The sequence below is a fragment of the Nycticebus coucang genome, chromosome 18, assembly GCF_027406575.1.
Source record: "Nycticebus coucang isolate mNycCou1 chromosome 18, mNycCou1.pri, whole genome shotgun sequence".
In the NCBI taxonomy this organism is placed as follows: Eukaryota; Metazoa; Chordata; class Mammalia; order Primates; family Lorisidae; genus Nycticebus; species Nycticebus coucang.
In genome coordinates, this window is record NC_069797.1 from 53087719 (window position 1) to 53108392 (window position 20674).

Here is a 20674-nt window from a genome sequence, read left to right on the forward strand (position 1 = left end):
GGTCAGGCTATAATTTAAAGGCATAAGAGTGTGCAAAGTTTGCTTGTGATCAAATAATGTGTAGTGCTCAAAATTTTTTTCTTTCTTTCTCTTCCTATTCCCTGAATAACATTTTCTGAATGATATAACCAGATGAAGCGCCATGTTTGGCTCTAGGGGGTGCGTTGGGTTGCTTATTTATCTAGCGGGAGAGAGGCAGGACAAGAGAGAATTTAACTTGAGTTTGAAAAACAGAGCTTTGGCTTGAAGCTGGAATTACAAACAAGAAAAATAAGAAATGACTTGGCTTGGTGTTTCCTAGTCTTCTGTTGGGAAGATTCCAGGCATTCAGCGAAAGCAGCCAAAGACCTGGGTAAAATATCTGTGCTGTAAGATTCACAGCACGACAGGGGGGGCGGAGGAGGGATGTCTCTGGGAAGGAGGGCTCTCTTGGCCCCTTTTAACACCCAAGTTTTCCAGTGTTCGCTAATCTGGCTGTAAAATCTGTCAGCTAGGGTTAGAGAGAGCTGTATTTCCTGCAGAGATAGTCTCGGCTGACAGAGTTGCAGAGAGAAGCTCAAGATCTTGCAGCCAGCTGGAGAGGCTGTTACTAAACTTCCAGAGGTACTCAAGGGGGTGGCCAGAAAAAGAACCCCCTCATAGGCCTCCCTGCACAACTTCCAGACAGCTACTATTTGGATTCTTCAGTGCCCCCCCCATCCACATCTCCAAATGGCCAAAATTATTTTCTTTGGATCCGAGTTGCACACAACTGTCTCTGGCCAGTTTTCCCAGGTCAAAGCAGCTCTTTCTCTTCTGAGCCCTCCAGAGCCTCCTTCCTATGTCCCTGTAGCCCCCACCTCTTCCAGCCCCCCTTTTCTCCAGCCCCACTGTCCTCTACCCCCACCCTTCTTCTACTCAAGAGGTCTCTGCCCTTCTTTTTAAATACTCACCACCACCCACGCGGATGTTACACTGACAGAAAGTTTCTAATCCAGCTCCCGGCTGAGTTGCCATTTCTCTGCTAACCAGCTTTCTCCTCCAGACTGGGCAGCAGAGGGTGAGGAGGGGGAGGGGAGGCCAGAGCCGTGGGAGTTTTCAAGGCAAACTTTCCACCCAACTTAGCGCCTTCCCTCTGTCCTCATTCCCCCATTCCCCATCTGTTTCCCCGGCTCTCTCAGAATCACCTTTCTCTCCTCACCGCTCCCCCCACCGCCTTTTTTAAGGGATGTGAATTTTTTGCTGTTGCCTATGCTTTCTCAAAGACCAAAATTCTTTGATGCAATAGGAGGGAGCTGTCAGGGGGCTAAGATTGATCGCCTCATCGCCTCTTGGTCCCTCTGACCCACTTATTTAAAAATCTTCCCTCAGATCACTTTTCATTTTCTGCTTTGAGGCCTACTTTTCCACCAAATGCTTAGGGCTCTGAGTCTTGTGCCTCCTCCCTCAAGTAAATTACAACACCCTCTAAAGTTCAGATGATCTTGGTTCCCTCAAAATAAAATAAATTAAAAAAACATTTTCCCCCAGGGGCCAAAAATGGAATATTATCTCAGTGGTCATTACTTCCACCCACCCCTCATCTTTAAGGAATTATATATATATACATATATATATATAGAGAGAGAGAGAGACTAGCACAATGGTAAAAAATGGGAGGGAAAGGCTCTTTGTCCTAGCAGAAAAAGCTCCCCCAACCCATACACTGACTTGAGCTTTGAGAGTGCTCTAAGTTAAATCTGTGGCTACCTTGGTTCTTATTCTTATCCAATGCCTCTGGATATTGAGGCTTGAGTGAGTACATATGCATCTTAGACCCTGCCTGTGGGAAAGGAGGTCTCATAGAGGAGTGTGGATGCCACAAGTGAAGAAGGCAGGTGGATGGACATAAGGGGCAGAGCCAGTGCTGTAAACACTGGGCATACGAGAGAACCCAGGCCACACAGCTATAGAGACCTGAAGCCTTAAAAGTGCCCCTCAGTATTTACCTCACTCCTGTCAGCCTGGAATTGCCTGTCCATTTTCTAAGATTGAACTATTCTTTTGAAGGGTGGAATGAAGATACCCATGCTGATGATTGCAAATCTTCTTTATTTGCATCTTAACACTAGCCTCTTTCTACTCTTCCTCCAACATTAAGATTCTCATTCTTCTTTCTTTTGGGTGGGGTGAGGTGGGGAAGAGGATGTTGCTGGCCATAAAGAAAGCATTAATTTATTCTATTAAAAATATGTGGAAAAGAGGGAAGATTTCTCTCTTAGATTGTCATTTCCCAGGCTCCCACAACCTTCCATCCTATGAAGAGGATGAGGAAGAGGTTCCTCTAGCTTTTCTGGAGGAAGGGAGGCCTTGGAGAGAGAGAGTGTGAGCCACTGGTGTAGAAACAGAGGTGCATGGTGTCCAGGTCGTGGTCCTCTGGAGTTTTTGAATCAATTAAAGCAAATAATGCTCTCTGTTTTCCACCAGGCCCAGACGAGCGATTGGCCGAGGCCGGTCCCGTGACCAAGAATTCCCTGCAATTTCGCGGAGTCCTGGGTTTAATAGAGAGAGTCCCCATACGCTAGTATTTATCAGCAATATACAATTATAAAGGCCCAAATTTTTAAAAAAGAGAAAGAACGCAAAATCTCCTCTTCCCCAAATCTCTCCATCACATAAACCTGGGGGGGGCAGGAGGTGGGGTCCCTTCCGATCCTCCCTCCTGACGCCCCCCCCAGCAGGCCCCCTCCCCCACCATTGAAAGCCATGAATTTTGAATTTGAGAGGGAGATTGGGTTTATAAACAGCCAGCCATCGCTCGCCGAGTGTCTGACTTCCTTCCCCGCTGTCTTGGAGACATTTCAAACTTCATCAATCAAAGAGTCGACATTAATTCCTCCACCTCCTCCTTTCGAGCAAACCTTCCTCAGCCTCCAGCCCGGCGCCTCCACCCTTCAGAGACCCGGGAGCCAAAAGCGAGCCGAAGATGGGCCAGCTCTACCGCAGCCACCTCCGCCGCTCCCCGCTGCCCCCCCGGCCCCCGAGTTCCCCTGGATGAAAGAGAAGAAATCCGCCAAGAAACCCAGCCAATCCGCCACATCTCCTTCCCTGGCCGCCTCCTCCGTCCCAGCCTCCGGGGTCGGATCGCCTGCAGGTCGGTTAGCGTGATGGGGTGGGGTGAGGGGCAGCTCGAAGACCCTAGGAGAAAGAGCGGTGGGGGAGGTTAAAAAAAAAGTGGCGAGCCGGTTGGGATTCCTTGTCCCGTCCATTCCTGGGGTGGAGAAGCAGAATATCCCGCTGGGGTTCAGGCCTAGCCGCAGCCAGCAATTTTTCCCCCACAGCAGACTTTGGAAGCTGGTTGGGAAAGCGCTTTTTCTCTGCTGGAAGAAAAGAATTCGATTGGGGTTTTCACCCGTGAATTGTAGGGGAATGAGTGTGTTGTTGCTGGGATCGAAAGTGGAGGCAGGAAAAGATGGGATCCTCCCTCCTGTAGCTCTAGAAGAGAGGGAATTTGAGAGCTAGGAAGAGCGGTGAGGAACAATCTTTGTGAACCCTGTCCTGGGTTGGGTTGGAAAGTTCCGAATTGAGGAATCCACTGAGGAGAGGGCTTCTGAGGTTTGGAGTGCGAAAGGGAGCCCGTGGCCCGTGGGAGATTTTGAATGTTCTGCCTTGACCCAGACTGAGGCTGTCGGCTAGGAAGAGAACAGAAAGAATCCGAAAAGCAGTGAGAGTAAGGCTCATTGGCTGTGGGGTGGGGAAGGAAGGGGCGACTGATAATACTGTTCTTGGCGGATGGGCTAGTATTTATCTCAATTGAACTGAGGTTGGTCTGAGGACAGGGCCCGCTGTGACACCCAGCCTGTTTTCCTTACAGATGGCCCGGGACTGCCGGAGGCTGGAGGCGGTGGGGCGCGTAGGCTGCGTACGGCTTACACTAACACGCAGCTGCTGGAGCTGGAGAAGGAATTCCACTTTAACAAGTACCTGTGCCGTCCGCGCCGCGTGGAGATCGCGGCCTTGCTGGACCTCACTGAGAGGCAGGTCAAAGTCTGGTTCCAGAACCGGCGCATGAAGCACAAGCGGCAAACGCAGCACCGAGAGCCGCCAGACGGGGAGCCAGCTTGCCCTGGCGCCCTGGAGGACACCGGAGACCCTGCCGAGGAGCCCGCGGCCAGTCCAGGCGGCCCCTCCGCCTCACAGGCGGCGCGGGAAGGTTGCTGTCACGCGTCTGAGGTCGCGCCGGGACCCCTGGGCGCCCCAGGTCCCCTGCCTTTTGCCGATCGCTTGGAGGGCGCGGGTGAGCCGAGCCCCGGCCGCGCGCTGCGCGGTACCGGTGGTCTGGAGCCCCGACCCTTGCCAGAAGACGCCTTCCCAGAGCGGCAGGATTCGCCTTTCCTGCCCGACCTCAACTTCTTCGCGGCCGACTCCTTATTCCAGCTGTCCGGAGGCCTCTCTTCCAGCCTACAGGGTTCTCTCGACAGCCCTGTCCCCTTTTGTGAGGAAGATCTGGACTTCTTCACTAGCACACTCTGTGCCATCGACCTACAGTTTCCTTAATCCGTTTCCTCCTCCCGGCCTTTTGGACCCCCTCCCTCTTTGGCAATCGGCTGGAAAAATTGAGCCTCCCACGTCCCCCTCCCCAAGTCCTGTAGACAAGTATTTTGCTAAAATTCAGGTATTATTGAATTAACATTCAATCCACTCCCTTTTATTCTTTTTAAATATTGGGCACTTGGGCGTCTCTTTCAAATCACATAGAAAAATTCCGTTTGGTAGATTCCTTCCAACGAAATCTCAGGAATAAGTAAACTCTAGGGGGGGCTTTCTTAAAAAGGACTAGAGGGACCTATTTTCTTTTTTTTTTAAGTTTTAGACTGTAGATTATTTATTAAAATTCTTTAATAGGAAAAGGGGAAAGTATTTATTGTACATTATTTTCATAGATGAAATAAATGTCTTTATAATACAAATGTGAGTGTTTGTAATGGGACCTAGACCCTTTCCCCACGTCCCCAAAGCCCATCCTCACCCCTCCAGGACCTGAGTGAAGTTGATCAGGTTCAAAGGCCCACAGGATAAGAAAGCCCCCTGGGCCTTCGAAGTCCGGATGGTACAAAAGTAGTCCGACTGGTGGCTGCTTCTCTGCCACGGCTCGGCGATGAGTGGGGGGGTGGGTTGCTGGAAGCTGGGTCCCCCCCCAACACACACACAGAGGAACAGAGGCCCTTTGGCACTGCGCGGGTGTTCCCCAGCCCTCTACTTAGAAATAAAGGTGGGCGAATGGAGGGAGAGAGTGTGCTGCAAACAGAGTGGAGGTCTGGGGACAGGTTTCAGGGGCATGGTGGGGGCGCAGACGTTTAGTTGAGTTGAGAGTGATACTAGGGCTTCCCAGGTTATTGGAACGCAGAAAGCTTAAGAACGGGCAGCCTGAGGCACAAGCTGGGCTCCTGGGAGCTGTAGGATAGCCAAAGAGGGAAGTGGAGACAGGGGTTTTCTCGGGAAGTAAAGCCTCATACAGGGATGGTAACTGGCCTCCAAGTGGGCTAAAAAAGAGGTCCGCTGTGAAATGTGGCGCTGTGGGTCACCCTGGTGTTGCTGGGGTTAGAAGAGCATCCGAAGAGCAGCTAGGCCACAAGCACCCGGAGGCCGAAGCAACATCAAGAGACACTAGCCCGCAGGGAGGGAAGGAGGAGCGTGGAGAAAGGGAGACCGGGAAGCCCGGAAGATGCTCAAAATGGCGCTTGGGCGGCGAAGCGGGGAGGGCGAGGGAAGAGCCTGCGGCCGCCATGACAGCGGCTTCGGGATGCGCCCTGCTCAGCCCAGCCCGGGGATCCGCTCCCGCCTCCACCCTCTCCCGCTGGGCCTTCCAGACGCCAGGGAAGAAAGGGAGCTGGGCAGTGTCCCATTAGTTATTTGCTTTCTGGTTTTTTATTTTTTTTTTTAATGACCTCAACGGATAGTGAGGATGCGAGATGGAAGAAAAGTCTGTGGACGTAGGGAGGAAAGAAGAGCGGCAGGTCTGCCTGGCCTAGTCTGACTTTTGATCCTTTGCTCTGGGATTTGAAGCCAGGCCAGGGCTTTCTCCAAATGCAGATTCACCTGTCTTAAGCCAACAACTTCATTTTCCACCCTAACAGTATATCCAGTCCCTCACCCCACCTTGCCTGGCTCCTTGTAAACCAAGGATCGATCTCCCGATCTGCTTCCTAGTTTGTTCTGAGAACACAGAGATTGAAAAGGCCCTAGAAAGCCATCCATCCTCCTTAGGTTTATTTAATATTTCTCTGGCTCAGAAACAGACACTGTGTGTGGGGCTACTTCTTGGGCAGATGCTGCCATTCTCTAAAAGCCGTTTATTTCTTGGGCCTGCCTTTCAGACTTTCCCCTGAACTAGCAGAACTGGACTTAAGAGTACCAGGCACTTCTAGTCAGCAAGTATCAGGATGAGCTGGGAGCCAACCTAGGTTGTGACACAGAGGACTAGATAGGCAGGCCCTTTACATATATTTTTAACAGGTCCCTCAGTGTAGAAAGGCACTGTGGCTCAAGGAGTAGGGCGCTGGTCCCATATGCCAGAGGTGGTGGGTTCAAACCCAGCCCCAGCCAAAAACCACAAAAAAAAAAAAAAAAAAGTATATACATCTTATTTAGCTGGAATTTAATCCCTTAAACTGTCTTAATATGGAATTCATCTCATGCATTAAATAATCTTATGTCATGTTGAATTGCGCTTATTTATCTCATAAATAAATTAATATGGAACAATTAGATGTGTTATTATAATAGTATCATGTATCTTAGTTTATTTTCCCTCATAAAATATATAGGTATGAAATAAATTCAATATATTAAAGTAATAATACACAGCTTATTGGCTTGTGTGTTTATTTTCCCCATAAATAAGTGAATATATAATATATTAAAACCACACTATAGATCTCATTGGGCTGTGTGTTTATTTTTCCATAAAATATGCCCACAGGCAGTGTTGAACACCTTAAAAATCACTGCACTCTACACTAGCAAAATGAAACAGACATTTCAGCTGAGGCTTTGATTTCTATGGACAACCAAACTAAATAATTTGGTCTAATTAAAAATGTTCTTGAAGCTATAGCAGGGTGTTACGAAGATTAAGAATGCCAGAAGAATCTTGCTAATGGCTGATGGCTCGCCTTCCAGTTTCTTTGGTCAAAAGGATAGCACCCTTCTCAGTAGCAAAAAATGCAGAGTTTGCTTTGCTGAAGAGAATTCCCATCCTAGAATGATGGTCTACAACACTCAGTGGCCCCTGAGGTGCCAGTTCTCTGGAGCCTGGCTGCTCTATGGACCAGCAGCATCAGCACTACCAGCTATTAGAAATGCAACTCTCAGGCCCCACTCCAGACTTACTGAATCAAAAGGTGAAATTTAGCAGATCCCCAAGTGATTTGTATGCACATTCAAGTTGGAGAAGTACTGCTAGATTACAATGTTACCTTACTTTCTGCTTTCCTCCATGCTTAAGAATTTTGGATCTACTTTACCTGGCCACTGCCTACCAATCTCCCAACCTAAACTCAGTGCCCCAATGAGCAGGGAATTTCTGTTCCTGCCTGGGAGTGCAGCAGTTCTGATTCCTCATTGCCAAAGTGACCCAGAAGCCAGGAGGGTCCAGCCCATGGTTCAATCTACTTGTTTAGATTCAGGTACTTTGGATATCCTAGGGGTGTGAAGTTCCCAGTCCAGGTATTTCCTGTCGGTTGACTATTGGAGAGAAGTTGCAACTCTTTTTATAGGAAACACACAAGACTTTCTGTCCCTCTCCTTTCCCAAATTCACAAAACTCACTAACTCTGGTGACACCATGGCAGAACAAAGAAGCAATCCGTTTCTGGAAGGAAACTATTCTCATTTTCAATCTCCCCACACAACTTCAAATTCGAAGGAATGGCTGGCAATTTGGGATTCATAAAAGGTTGGGAGTCAGGTTTCCTGTGTTCCAAGTCAATTCATTTTCCTTGTTTTACTTCTGGGGTCATCCTGTTTAGCCCAAGCCTTCCCATTTGATATAGGGAAGGAAGGGGAATAGGAGTGGTTCCTGGACAGGGGGACAGGGAGCTCATCCCCCCAGAGCTGGTGCAAAGTTAGAGGGCAGCACCAGGCTGTTGCTCTTACTTATCCTGTCTTGACTGGGGCAAGGGTCTTCTTAGGTCAGGACCAACTGTGAGTGGTCTATAGTGTAAACTGGTTATAAATTGGTTGTGGTTGGAGTAGGAATGTTTCAGTGCAGCCCAGAAAGCTGCTGGTCACTCTGCCCTGCTCTTACTGGATTATTCTTTTAAGATCCATGGCTCATTAATATTATGGTGAAAGCAAAGGACCATTAGATTGAGGCATTACTTGCAGTCATGATAACCCCTGAGTCATTAAAAAAAAAAAGTTAACTTATGCCTGGGCAAATCTCTTACCCTTTCTGGACCTCAGTTTCTCATCTTCTGAAATAAATGCTTCTAATGTACTCTACATTAATATATGCCAAATGCATACTTGCTAGTCTTCACAAGCAATGTATTAAATATTTATTATGGCCAATGTCATGTGCTCTTAAGTGACCCTTGGTGTTTGAACATAAGTTACCCTCCATGTATATGGTCGGGCCTTTTTAAAAATTTTAATTTATATCTTTATATTGAAAATCATGCTTCAATCATTATCTAAATAAGCAGGGAGAAAAATCTTTTCAACAAGTATATACTTGGGTGCAGTGCTATATGCCAGGTAGTCAATAAATATGAGTATTAAAAAGTGTCCTAGCCAGGTTTTCCTCTGGCTCTCATTCTCTGCCACCTTCCTCAATATTTAAGGTTATATTTACTTTTGTTTTTAAAATAGTAGGTCTTTTTGGGCGGCGCTGTGGCTCAAAGGAGTAGGGCACTGGCCCCATATGCCTGAGGTGGGTTCAAACCCAGCCCTGGCCAAAAACTGCAAAAAAAAATAGTAGGCCTTTTCATATAAAAAGATTCACCAAAGTTTGTCTTTGACATAGCATACTAGACTTCGAAAGTTTCCTTTAGTTAGGTTTTATCTGGTTGCTGAGACATCAGAGCATAGGCACATCTTCTGAGTCTCCCTAAACAGCCCTGTCGAATTCCCCCACCCACCTTTTTCTCAAGTCTCTGGCAAGCACTTGTTCGCCCACTGCACCTCTTTTTGGAATGTTCTCACAGTTGTATGCCCTCACTTCGCAGAAGGTGGTTTCTAGGGCCCCCTCATCCCCTCTGCCTGCTGACCCTGGCATATCCCAGATTCTCCATTGACTTCTCCAGCTTAGTTCTGCCCCATTCCTCTTCTCCACCCCACAATGCCCCATCTCTTTCTCCACACGCAGTGGTGAGGCAGATATTTAGTGGCTGAAGCAGATCTAACAAATTGCTTCTTCCTCAGAGGAAAAGGTAAATAGTGAAGGATCCCTCTTAAAATCTCTAAGTCTCAGTCTCCACAGAAAAATCACAGTCTGGCCAGTCATTCAGATCCAAATTCAGGTGATCAGTGTTTGACAAGTTTCCAAAGTGGGTATTTTGGCCCAAACTGTCATACTTAGATAAACCCAATAAGTAGAAAATTATTTCAATTCTTCATGTCACTCTAGTCCTTCCTTTTGGAAAGATCCCAATCTTTATTTAATTGTGCCCCCAATTATTCACTCAAGATGAGAGGCTACATCCTATTGATCTATCTAGATCCCAGAAGACAGGTTCAGCCCCTTCTCTGTCTGGGAAGGACAGTTTCTAAGCTAAATCCTTTATGGAAAGAGACAACCTTCTCCCTAGAAAACTTCCCAAATATTTGGAAAAATCAAGAAGTTTTTTTTTTTTTTCTGTAGAGACAGAGTCTCACTTTATGGCCCTCGGTAGAGTGCCGTGGCCTCACACAGCTCACAGCAACCTCCAACTCCTGGGCTTAAGCGATTCTCTTGCCTCAGCCTCCCGAGTAGCTGGGACTACAGGTGCCCGCCACAACGCCCAGCTATTTTTTGGCTGCAGTTTGGCCGGGGCCGGGTTTGAACCTGCCACCCTCGGTACATGGGCCGGCGCCCTACTGACTGAGCCACAGGTGCCGCCCGAAAAATCAAGAAGTCATTCACACTATCCAACCTCAAACCTTTCTATTGCAATTTTTTTTTTTTTTTGAGAAAGAGTTTCACTCTGTCACCCTGGATAGAGTGCCGTGGCATCCTAGCCCACAGCAACCTCAAACTCTCAGGCTTAAGTGATCCTCTTGCCTCAGCCTCCCAAGTAGCTGGGACTACAAGCACCTGCCACAAAGCCTGGCTAGTTTTTTTTTTGTTTTTTTTTTTTTGTAGAGATGGGGTCTTGCTCAGGCTGGTCTGGAACTCCTGAGCTCAAGCAATCTGCCCACCTCAGCCTCCCAGAATACTAGGATTATAGGTGTAAGCACCATCTACTACAATTTTAAATTTTTTTTTTTTTTTTTTTGCAGTTTTTGGTCCGGGCTGGGTTTGAACCTGCCACCTCTGGCATATGGGGCCGGCGCCCTACTCCGTTGAGCCACAGGTGCCGGCCAATTTGAATCATTTATAGATACAAAGCATTAGATTTTAGTTTTCATAAAGATCTTTAGTTCAGAGCCAAACTTCTCAATCCTCAATGAAATTTTCATATAATAAAGTACATATTGAATAATACATGGTGATATGTTACATGAAAATATAGCATATATACTATTCTACTATCACATATTTCCATATTTTAATATACTAGTTCTATTAAAAAACATAAGACTGACATGTTATTTCAGAATGTACATGGTTAATATACATTTAGAGAGTTCTCTATAGTTTATATTTTCTTGTTCACTTTTTTTTTTTTAGACAGAGCCTCAAGCTGTCACCCTGGGTAGAGTGCTATGGCATCACAGCTCACAGCAACCTCCAACTCCTGGGCTCAAGCGATTCTCCTGCCTCAGTCTCCCAAGTAGCTGGGACTACAGGCGCCCGCCACAATGCCCTGCTATTTTTTGGTTGTGGTTGTCATTGTTGTTTGGCAGCTTGGTCTGGATTTGAACCTGCCAGCTCAGGGTGTATGTGGCTGGTGTCTTAGCCGCTTGAGCCACAGGCACAGAGCCATTTTCTTGTTCACTTTAATACTACTAAACAATGCAATGAAGTAAATAGTATTAAACCCATTCTTCTTGTAGGAGGCTGAGACTCAGAGAAGTCAAGAAACTTGTCCAGGGTCATAACGTTAAAAATGGCCAAGTAAGGACTTGAACACAAGTATTCTGGCCTCAAACCTACTACTCATCTTATTACCATATGCATCACCACAGTCTAAGATTCTTTCTCTCTCTCTCTTTTTTTTTGAGATTAAGTCTCAACCTGTTGCCCTGGATAGAGTGCCATGGGTCATAGCTCACACTAATCTCAAACTCTTGGACTTGAGCAATCCTTTTTTCTCAGCCTCCCAAGTAGCTGAGACTACATGTGTGTGCCATGAAGCTTGGCTAGTCTTTCTATTTTCAGTAGGGACGAGGTCTTGCTCATGCTCATGCTGGTCTCAAACTCCTGAGCTCAAGGGATCCTCCTGCCTCAGCCTTCCAGACAGTCTAAGATTCTCAACCAGATTCATGATGATTTAACTAGTATGCATTAAAAGAAACAACATTGAATTCAGATTTCATTCTTCCTCCAATGGTAACAAAAAACCATCTCTATTTTTAATTTTATTTTTTTTCAACACTACAAGAGCCCAAATTGCAAAAATGAAGACATCTGTTACAATGAAAAAATCATAACACTGGGTATCTTCTTAGTTCTTAAGCTCCAACCTTTGATACTGGGTTTGGCCTCCCAAGATTTGGGCTGATGAGAGGAGATAGAGACATTTAAAGCCTCAGGAAAAAACTGTTAGATTGCTCCTGCCAAACCCCTAGCCAAAAGCAGCTTCCTCCACAGATCATAATCTGAGGTTTAAACTTCTAACATAGCCCCATTCTAGTTATAATGGTCTCTCTGCCTTGCATTCTCAGTGTGATAAAACTGATCAACTCTCAAAGATAATTTCGATTCTAAACATTTCTATGTTTTCTTTGCTCTCTTACATGTATAAGCAGATTGTATAAAGTAGGAAATAAACTTTATTTCATTTTGGTGCTTAGTCCACACAGACCCTCTCTAATGAATTTAATTTAGACAACAAAAAAATCCTATAGTCCATAGATTACTCCAGCTGGTCAAGCTTCATTTACGGAGGAGGAGGAGATTGAGAACCTAGGGAGCTAAATTGCTTGGTTTTCCCAGTCCTTTCTGCTGGGTCTGGGAGGTTCAGCAGGAATTTTGGGAAGTTTTAAAATACCTGCTACACAAGAGATGGTGGCAAGACTTAGGAATGAATTGGAGAGCATAGTGAATTTGGAGGACTGAGGCCAAAGCAAACACTGCAAAGGATTGTATAGCTTGAGGCACTTTTCTTCCTGTCATTAGTAACAGACTGTTGGTGACTTTAACTGTTCTAGAGGGGATGCATTTCCCCAACTCCTAGACATATTTGTGTGACTTTATTAACTGATTTGAAATTTGCTTTTCCCTTTAGACCTCAAATTATTCCTTTAATGAGGAGGGCAAGGGATAGGGTAAGAAAGTTCTCCCTAGGATGAGGAAAAGGTGGAAAGTGAAGTCTCTCAGAAGCAGGATACCCAGATCAGATATAGGTTTAGCTCAGATTTAGGGTTAGAAGACAAATCCTGGCTCTCTCTACCCAAAATCTTCTCCCAAGGTCTTAGCCTGTGTGTAGGAAATCTTAAAATGACGGGGAAAAATTGGGAGCATCTATAAATCCCTCCCTCAATAAGGTGCAATAGAAAATAAAAAAAGCTTGCTCCCACCTCAAGGATCCTTTTCAATCTCTCTACCAGGCCACTCCCCACCACCTCACATCTCAGTTCTTTCCTTTGTCTGCTCTTACCCCTTTGGCAAGTGAACATTCTCTCACTCTTCCTCCATTAAGGAAGTTACCAGCTGGTCCCTTCCCCCCACTGGGAGCAGGGTCTGAAGCAGAGCACACTGAGGGAAAGGAGACAGGGGTTCTGGGAAATGCTTTGAGTTCTTTCATAGTTGGGGGGTAAGCCAGGCCCACAGTTATCAGAGAAGAGAAAGACAGTGTGATGCTGATGATACAGAATAGAAAGCAGGAGAGGCAACCATAAAGAAGGACAAGCAAAACCAGGAGCAATGGAAAATGGGTGGAGAGTCACAGAGACAACTTTGGGGCCCCTTGGAAAGAGAAGAGCACTCATCCTACCCTTTCTGGTGTGGGGAAACTTAGAAAGTTTCCAGGATCCTCCCTGAACCTGTCCCACCTGCTTCCCCTTCCTTTCTTCAGCTCAGTTGTTGTTTACAGAGATCCCTTCCTGAACTCTTGCCCTCCTGGACTTGCCCGAGCTCCAGCTTCAGGCCTCCATCCAGGCAGACACCCTGACAGGTTACAAATGAGTGTGGGTGTTAGATTGCCAAGCTCTTGTTCTCAGAGTCTGTGGGAAGGAAGAGGAAAGAGAATCAATGGGCTCTACCGAAGGGCTTCTCTTCCAGTCCCTTCAGGGTCTGGGGTCTGAGAGAGTGAGGAAGGCAGGCACTTCCTGTTTTCCTCCCCAACAGACACATGAAGCAGAAAGGGGTGAAATTCCACTCCTGAACCTTAGAATTCAAAGCCTAGGGCCTCCACACGGATTCTCCCACTCTCTGAGCAAACTCCCTATATCAATTCTAAAAAATTCACTGAAAATTTGAGTAACCTTTAAGATTGAACTGGTATTGAATTTATGGATTTGAGACTTGGAATTTTTGTTTTTTGGAAGGGGATGAGGGTGATGAGTGAGAGAGTAGCAGGAGGGAACCAGAATGTAGGGTCTCCACTAGTTTCGAACACTTGCGGAGGAGAATAAAAATTCGCCTCCTCTTCACACCCCCTGTAAACATCACCTAGCTCTGCTCATTGTGGCTCTCTGGAGAGATATAGAGAGTTATTTAAGTCTGAGTGAGTGAGCCAGCTACAGCTATGGATGGCTAGAGAGAGGATAAATACATCTAGAGAGATGAGTTGATGGATAGATAGGGAACAAATATAAATATGGAGAAAGATGGACGAACAGAGAGATGGATTGAGACAGAGAGAATATAAAGAGAGGCTGAGGGAGAGAAATGGATGTGTGAATGAGGAGAGAGCGCTTATACAGAGAAATAGAGAGAGGAATGGGGCGTTTCTAATTCTTTTCTCCGTATTTCTGTAGTCCTGTCTTGCTCCCTGAAATGCCATTTTCCCACCCCTCACTTAATGAATTCTTCCTCGAGATTCTAGACCCTGCCTCACACCCTTAGGTGTTTTTGCACCCCCTCCCTTCACAGTCATCCATTTGGCCCAAGATAACATACCTCACCCGGCTGTCCTAGCCCATCAACCCCAGACAAATTGAGGGAAAGAAACATGGAAGAGTTCTGGGCAAAATAAGAAGGCTAGATTCCCCACCTCCAGGTCTACAGCCTTGGTGGTGGTGGGGGGAAAGGTTTCTCTGAGGGGTGGGAAGGGTTAGGGGCAGCTGGGTTGAATTTGTCCAAATCTAATAACCCAGAAGCCTATTGAAGGCCTTGGGGGTTGGGAGGGGAGGAAAGTCTTGAATATTCTTCTAACTTTTCCCCCCTCTCCCTCTGGTCCCTTCTTTCCAAAACTCTTTGAAGAAAGATGTTTTTGACGCTTCCATGTCGCTCTCAGATGGATGGGCTGTGGGTGATTGAAGTGTCTTTGTCATGCTAATGCTTGGGGGGTGATGGATGGGCGCTGGGGCTGCCAAACTCTGGCCCGCTTTACCCATTGGCCTGAGAGAGATCACATGTGCCCCCCCCCCCACTCCCTATCCTCTCCTAGGGGAGCGCTGGCCCAGGCGAGCTGGGCCAGGCCATGGATGCAAGCTTCAGCGCTGTGACATACTGCCGAAAGGTTGTAGGGCAAGAGGGTGTCTCCCCCAAACGGGCCGACCCTCCTGCGGCCTCTACGCATGGACTATAATAGGATGAACTCCTTCTTAGAGTACCCACTCTGTAACCGGGGACCTAGCGCCTACAGCGCCCACAGCGCCCCAACCTCCTTCCCCATCAGCTCAGCTCCGGCCATTGACAGCTACACAGGCGAGGGCCGCTATGGCGGGGGGCTCCCCAGCCCGGCACTCCAGCAGAACTCGGGCTATCCCGCTCAGCAGCCGCCCTCAGCGCTGGGGGTGCCCTTCCCCAGCTCCGCGCCCTCGGGGTACGCCCCGGCCGCCTGTGGACCCAGCTATGGGCCTTCTCAGTATTACCCTCTGGGTCAGTCTGAAGGAGACGAAGGCTATTTTCATCCCTCGAGCTACGTGGCCCAGCTAGGGGGTTTATCCGACGGCTTCGGAGCCGGTGGAGCGGGCCCAGGGCCGTACCCTCCGCCGCAGCCCCCATGTGGGACAGAGCAGGCGGTGAGCTTTGCACCAGCCTACGCTGATCTCCTCTCTGAGGACAAGGAATCGTCCTGCCGGTCAGAAAGCAGCACCCCCACAGCCCGGACCTTCGACTGGATGAAAGTTAAGAGAAACCCACCCAAGACAGGTAGGGCTCAAACGTGGTCACCCCCTCTCCGGGCCCAAAGTAGCTTTATAGCCGGGCATTGAGGTGGCCTGGGCTGGTTTCTTCAGCCTCCCTGATAGAAGCAGGTAAGAGCATTCCACCCCATCTCAGATCAGGTGAAGTCTCCCAACCCAGTAAATGCCTGGGCATCCCCAGGAGTAAGCGTCCTTACACACTCCACTTCCGGATCTGTGCACCCAGCACAGGCCCAGGGTCTAGTGTGCGTTGTTGTAGGGAATGGACGTATGCCGGAGGCTCCTCCAGATTGGAGATCACTACAGGGATCCTGGTGATCTATAGGAACTTTGAGAACTGAAAGTAGACAGAATGGCGAATGGAGGTGCAGAGCTGTGCCGGGAGGAGGGGAGGAAAAGGAGAAAGAGGTGAGAGAACTGACAGTGGCCTTTCTCCCTGCCCCACCCCTAGCGAAGGTATCCGAGCTTGGCACGGGAGCGCCCGGCGGCCTCCGCACCAACTTCACCACCCGCCAGCTGACCGAGCTGGAGAAGGAGTTCCATTTCAACAAGTACCTAAGCCGCGCCCGGAGGGTGGAGATCGCCGCCACCCTGGAACTCAATGAAACGCAAGTCAAGATTTGGTTCCAGAACCGGCGCATGAAGCAGAAGAAGCGCGAGCGGGAGGGAGGCCGGGTGCCCCCAGTCCCACCAGGCTGCTCCAAGGAGGCGGCAGGAGATGCCTCAGACCAGTCGACATGCACCTCCCCTGAAGCCTCACCCAGCTCCATCACTTCCTGAACTGAACTTTATTACCGGCAGGGCTTCCAAGCACTGGAGCGCCCCAGTCAGCCCTCTCCTAGGCTCTCCTCAATTTGGGTCTCCGGCTTCACTGGCCCGTTGATCCTCTCCAAAGCTGAAACATTGGTTTAGAGCTGGGTGGTGGGTGGGTGGAGAAACCTTTTTCTCAAATCTGGGTGGGCAAATGAAGGCCCTGGGAGGCACGGAAACTGTCAAATGTAGAAGGAAGGCCTTCCATCTGGGGATCAGCTCACCCTCAACACAGGGGTGGGAGTGGGAACCAGACAAATCCAGAGCCAAATCCTCCTGGATTCTCTTTTCTCTTCAAACTGCAGTTTGTTTATTCAGTCCAGTGCCTTTGAGCTTCAAGGATTCTCTTCATGAACTCTTACCCTAATTCCCTCTTCTAGGCCCAGGGCAGAGAGAAGGCCTTGAATGCTCTTATGTGGGAGATTTGGGGTGATGCCAATATTACCATTCCTTAATCTAGTCACCACAGATCTTACAATAGCATCAGCTGCCTTGTGACAAACTAAAAAGCTCCCCATCTAACCCTATTCACCCTCTCCTGACACATTTGTATTGCACTAATGCAGCCCCCAAAGGTGGTTTTCTGAGACCTGCCTCCTCCCACCTGCTTCCTCCCTCATCAGTAAGTCACCAAAGTGTTCTAGAGACTTCTGGAACACTGTGCAAGGCCTGCTCCCACTAAACCTCAACCAGGAAGGTGCAGGCACGCCTCCCCCCTAGCTCCTCCCCTATTTATTGCCTCCTGGAAAACCCAGGACTCTTTTATCTATCTCCACCCCACCCCTGGGGGCAACCTAGGGAAGTGCAGGTACAGTGAGGACTTAGCCACAGGTTCTCTCTACCTTGAAGACAGTGGAGTCCCCATCCAAGTTTCTGAAAACCTGAGCTCCAAGCAAGCCAGGTTCTCTCTGTACCTCCAACTACCTCATTTCAATAAAGTCTGTGTTTTTTTCCCTCTTCTCAGCTGCCTTTGCTCCTCCATCTAGGGTTAGAGGAGGCCTCACACTCCATAAGCCCTGGGGAACAGGTAAGGAAAGAGTGGTTTCTGGCTGGTTGGGCTGGAAAGAGCTGAGCTTTAAGATCCAGCTAAATAAAGAGAAAGACTGACTGTGTTTGGGCCTAAGCAGAATTGGGCCCCAGGGCCCCAGGCCTGACAAGGGTCAGTCCACTGGTCATTGGGAGAACCCAGAAAGGCATGGAGGAAGAAGACCAGGGGGATAAAACAGTTCCCAGAGGGTCTTGAAAAGAAGACAGGAAAGAAGAGAAACATCTGTTTGGAGAGCACAGAAAGGGGGTATAAAAAGAGGAAGTGTGGGGGAAGGCGGATCAAAGTACCCCTTCCTTTAGCCCTCAACTCCCTCCTCCTGCCCAGAGCAAGGCCCGGCATAGACCCATGGGTCGCTGACAAACCCCAGATTGGCATACAGATTAAACCCACCACCCCAACCCAACGCCCTTCCTCACAGTTATTCTGCGGGGATGTCTGGCCCCAGTGGCTTTGAGAGTTTGGCCCAAGCCTGCCCTCTGTCTCCAAAAGCTGGACTTCAGGAAGGAGGTGGCTGTGAAATGGATGCGGGAGAACAGGTGATAGCCCGAAGTGGGGGAGGGGTGGAGGCGTTGCAGGTGGTGAAGAAGAGGAAGTCTAGGAACAGTTGGGGGCTTGCGGGTGGCCAGAGGCGACGGAGGTGAACCGGGATCCCGCTCTGACCTTTTTACCTCAAAGAGCCTTTGGGCTTTCCAAACAAGCTAACAGCGCGCCCCCGGGGGCGCCTATTGTCTCTGGGCGGGTCCCACTGGCAAACCTTTGGTCAGCGGAGTGGGGGTGGTGGCGGGACTCAGGAAGTTCCGAGGTCGCTCGACAAACCTCCAGGGCTCACTCGCCCCTCGGTGCCGTCGAGAAGAAGCGGGCCTTAGGCCTCGGCTGGGGTTTACCCCCAAAGCCCACGTGCCCTGAGGGGAGAGGGGCAGCGGCGACCAAGGTGGGGCGTCTTATCCACACTCTCATCTCTTTAATTCGTGACCTTTCAAAGAAAGAGAGGCAGCCGAAAGCGCTAGGAATGTACATAAGAAACGCTGAGCATTTGCTTCCTAAGGAAACTGGTGCCATTATAGGAGGGGCTGCAGTTATCAATAATTGCACAGCCCACCTGGAGAGGAAGAGAAGTGGGTTGCAAGTGGAAATCTAACTTTCCCAGGGGCTGATGTCTTGCCCTCAGTCTTTAAAAAAAAAAAAAAATCTATTAACTGCTTTTCTGCATTTAATTGAAATTGCCACCAACCTTGGCTTCCCCCAAGAGGTCACCTTGACAGAGAGGACAGACTGTGGGCACTCCTCTTGCTTGGAGCCATTTAGTGCGATCCAGTAGAGCTTTCTGGTCGGGGTACTTGTGGATCTTCCAAAATTTGGACAAGTGAGCAAGAAAGTAGGGAGAATCAGTGGTTAGAGAGAAGCCCACCGCAAGGAAAGATGGAGGAGCTGGGTTTCAGACTGGGGCTGACTGGTGGGGTGGGAGAAGTGTAGAGGGACAGGAGGAAAGGGGAAGACGGGCTGTTTTTTTTTTTTTGTCCCAGTAAAAGAAACTATCAGATTCTTCCAGGGAAGAATGAGGGGCAAATCAATTCTCTGTTAACACAGGGGCAGACTCAATCTATGAGCCTTCCATCTTCTTAGATGCAGGGATCTTGACCCCTTCCCCACTTTGCATTTTCCTGCTGTGTCCCACTTGCAACCTGAGGCCTCAGGCAGGTCTACACAGAAAACATTTATTTGGAGAAAGAAATGATTACCATATATTTTCCCAGTACAAATGACAAAAGGAGAGAATGGTAAGCAAACAAAAACACATTTTGTTCCCATTGAACTCAATTGATGGTCTTCCTTGTTGAACTTTTCAGAATAGAAGCCAATCTGCTTCACTCATAGGATCCTCAAAGCCTTTAAGATTGCTTTTTTTTTTCACAGCCCTGGGAAAGGGAGGAATTATATTTAACAGGAGGGCTGAAAGTATATTTTTGGCAAAATTTGAAAGGACTCTCTCTGTCCCCACATTTCCATTTTCCACATCTGCAAAAATGTGTCCAGTTTGAAAATAAAAATCTTGAGGGCTTTTTTTTTGTCTTGATTCTTCACAGGAGAAGTCACAGGGGCTGGTTGAAAGTTCATCAAGGATTTCAAGGAGAGCCCCACCAACCCTGTAGACCAGTTGAGGGGGGCAGTCAAGCCTCTGTGCCATCTGTTTCTCAGCCCAAGTGTGAACTTACCCTCTTTCCTTTGCTTTTTTCCTCAGCGTTTGTTCTCCCAACGTGAGATCCTTTGATCTCTTGGACAAGAGAAAAAGAAAAAGAGGGTTTTAAATCCTAAAGAGTTCTTCAGACTTCTTTTTTTTTTTTTCTTCAGACTTCTAATGTGCATTTCTTTGTTGTGAATTTGCCTGTGCCAACACTGTGGGCTGCTGAGGAATTGGTGGGAAGGGGTTTAGGAGGAAGTGTGGATAGGAAGGGATCTCCAGATACCAAATGAGGGAGGTCAAAATGAGTCAGAGTGCCAGACCAGGGAGTCGGAGAAAATCTGGGATATCTGAGTTCCAACCCAATCCTGTTTCTTCATAGCCCTGTGGCCTTGGCAAGTTGCCTAATTCCCCATGCCCAGTTTCATTATCTACAAAATGGGAATACTAACAGCTGCTATCTTATGGGGTGAATGTTGGGATTGAATGAGTTAATATGTGTAAAATGCTTGGAATAGTTCCTAATAAATAGACGTAAGCTATAACAATTATTAACATTATTAAAGGGAATATGTGCTCTTTTCTATAGAACCCAATCTATACCAGAGCAGAGCTTGATTATACCCATTTCTTACCCTCATATTTCATTTGATTCCTGATAGGTCTATCAGACTAAAGACAAATAGGAAGGATTCTTTTCTCAGCAGCTGAGAATACCTCAGGTGTGTTTGGCTGAGACCTCTTTTTTTCTAGTCTCAGCCTACTCACCTGTAGAGGAGGAGAGTTAGCCATGTCCTCCACACCCTTCCCTTCCTTTTCTATTACGGAAAAGTCTGGAAGACACTTCAGGTTCCTGATTTAGAGTGGTAGATGGCATTCTGGAGTACAACTCTCATTTCTTCAGATGTACAATGGAGGATGTGGAAGAATAAATGGTGTGTACGAGAAATGTTCAAACACTGCCTGGCACGTAGTATTTGGTAGTGATTTCCTATTTTTTATATTCACATTTAAGACATTTTTTAAATTATTTTCTTACTCTGAGTTATTCTTGGTCTTGG

At 47.9% G+C, this 20674-nt stretch overlaps 2 protein-coding genes across 2 annotated transcripts; both read left to right on the forward strand.

Annotated features, from left to right (window-relative positions):
* Nucleotides 1-1802: 1802 nt before the first annotated feature.
* On the forward strand, nt 1803-4925 carry HOXB2 (homeobox B2). The gene is made up of 2 exons (XM_053570145.1): nt 1803-3112; nt 3833-4925. Exons 1-2 carry the CDS (start codon nt 2725-2727, stop codon nt 4513-4515), a joined length of 1071 nt encoding a protein of 356 aa, XP_053426120.1. The 5' UTR covers nt 1803-2724; the 3' UTR covers nt 4516-4925.
* A 10077-nt stretch (nt 4926-15002) lies between these two features.
* HOXB1 (homeobox B1) lies at nt 15003-16450 on the forward strand. Its single transcript, XM_053569671.1, has 2 exons — nt 15003-15583; nt 16028-16450. The coding sequence occupies exons 1-2, from the start codon at nt 15007-15009 to the stop codon at nt 16354-16356; spliced, it is 906 nt and encodes a 301-aa protein (XP_053425646.1). The 5' UTR covers nt 15003-15006; the 3' UTR covers nt 16357-16450.
* The last annotated feature ends 4224 nt before the right edge of the window (nt 16451-20674 follow it).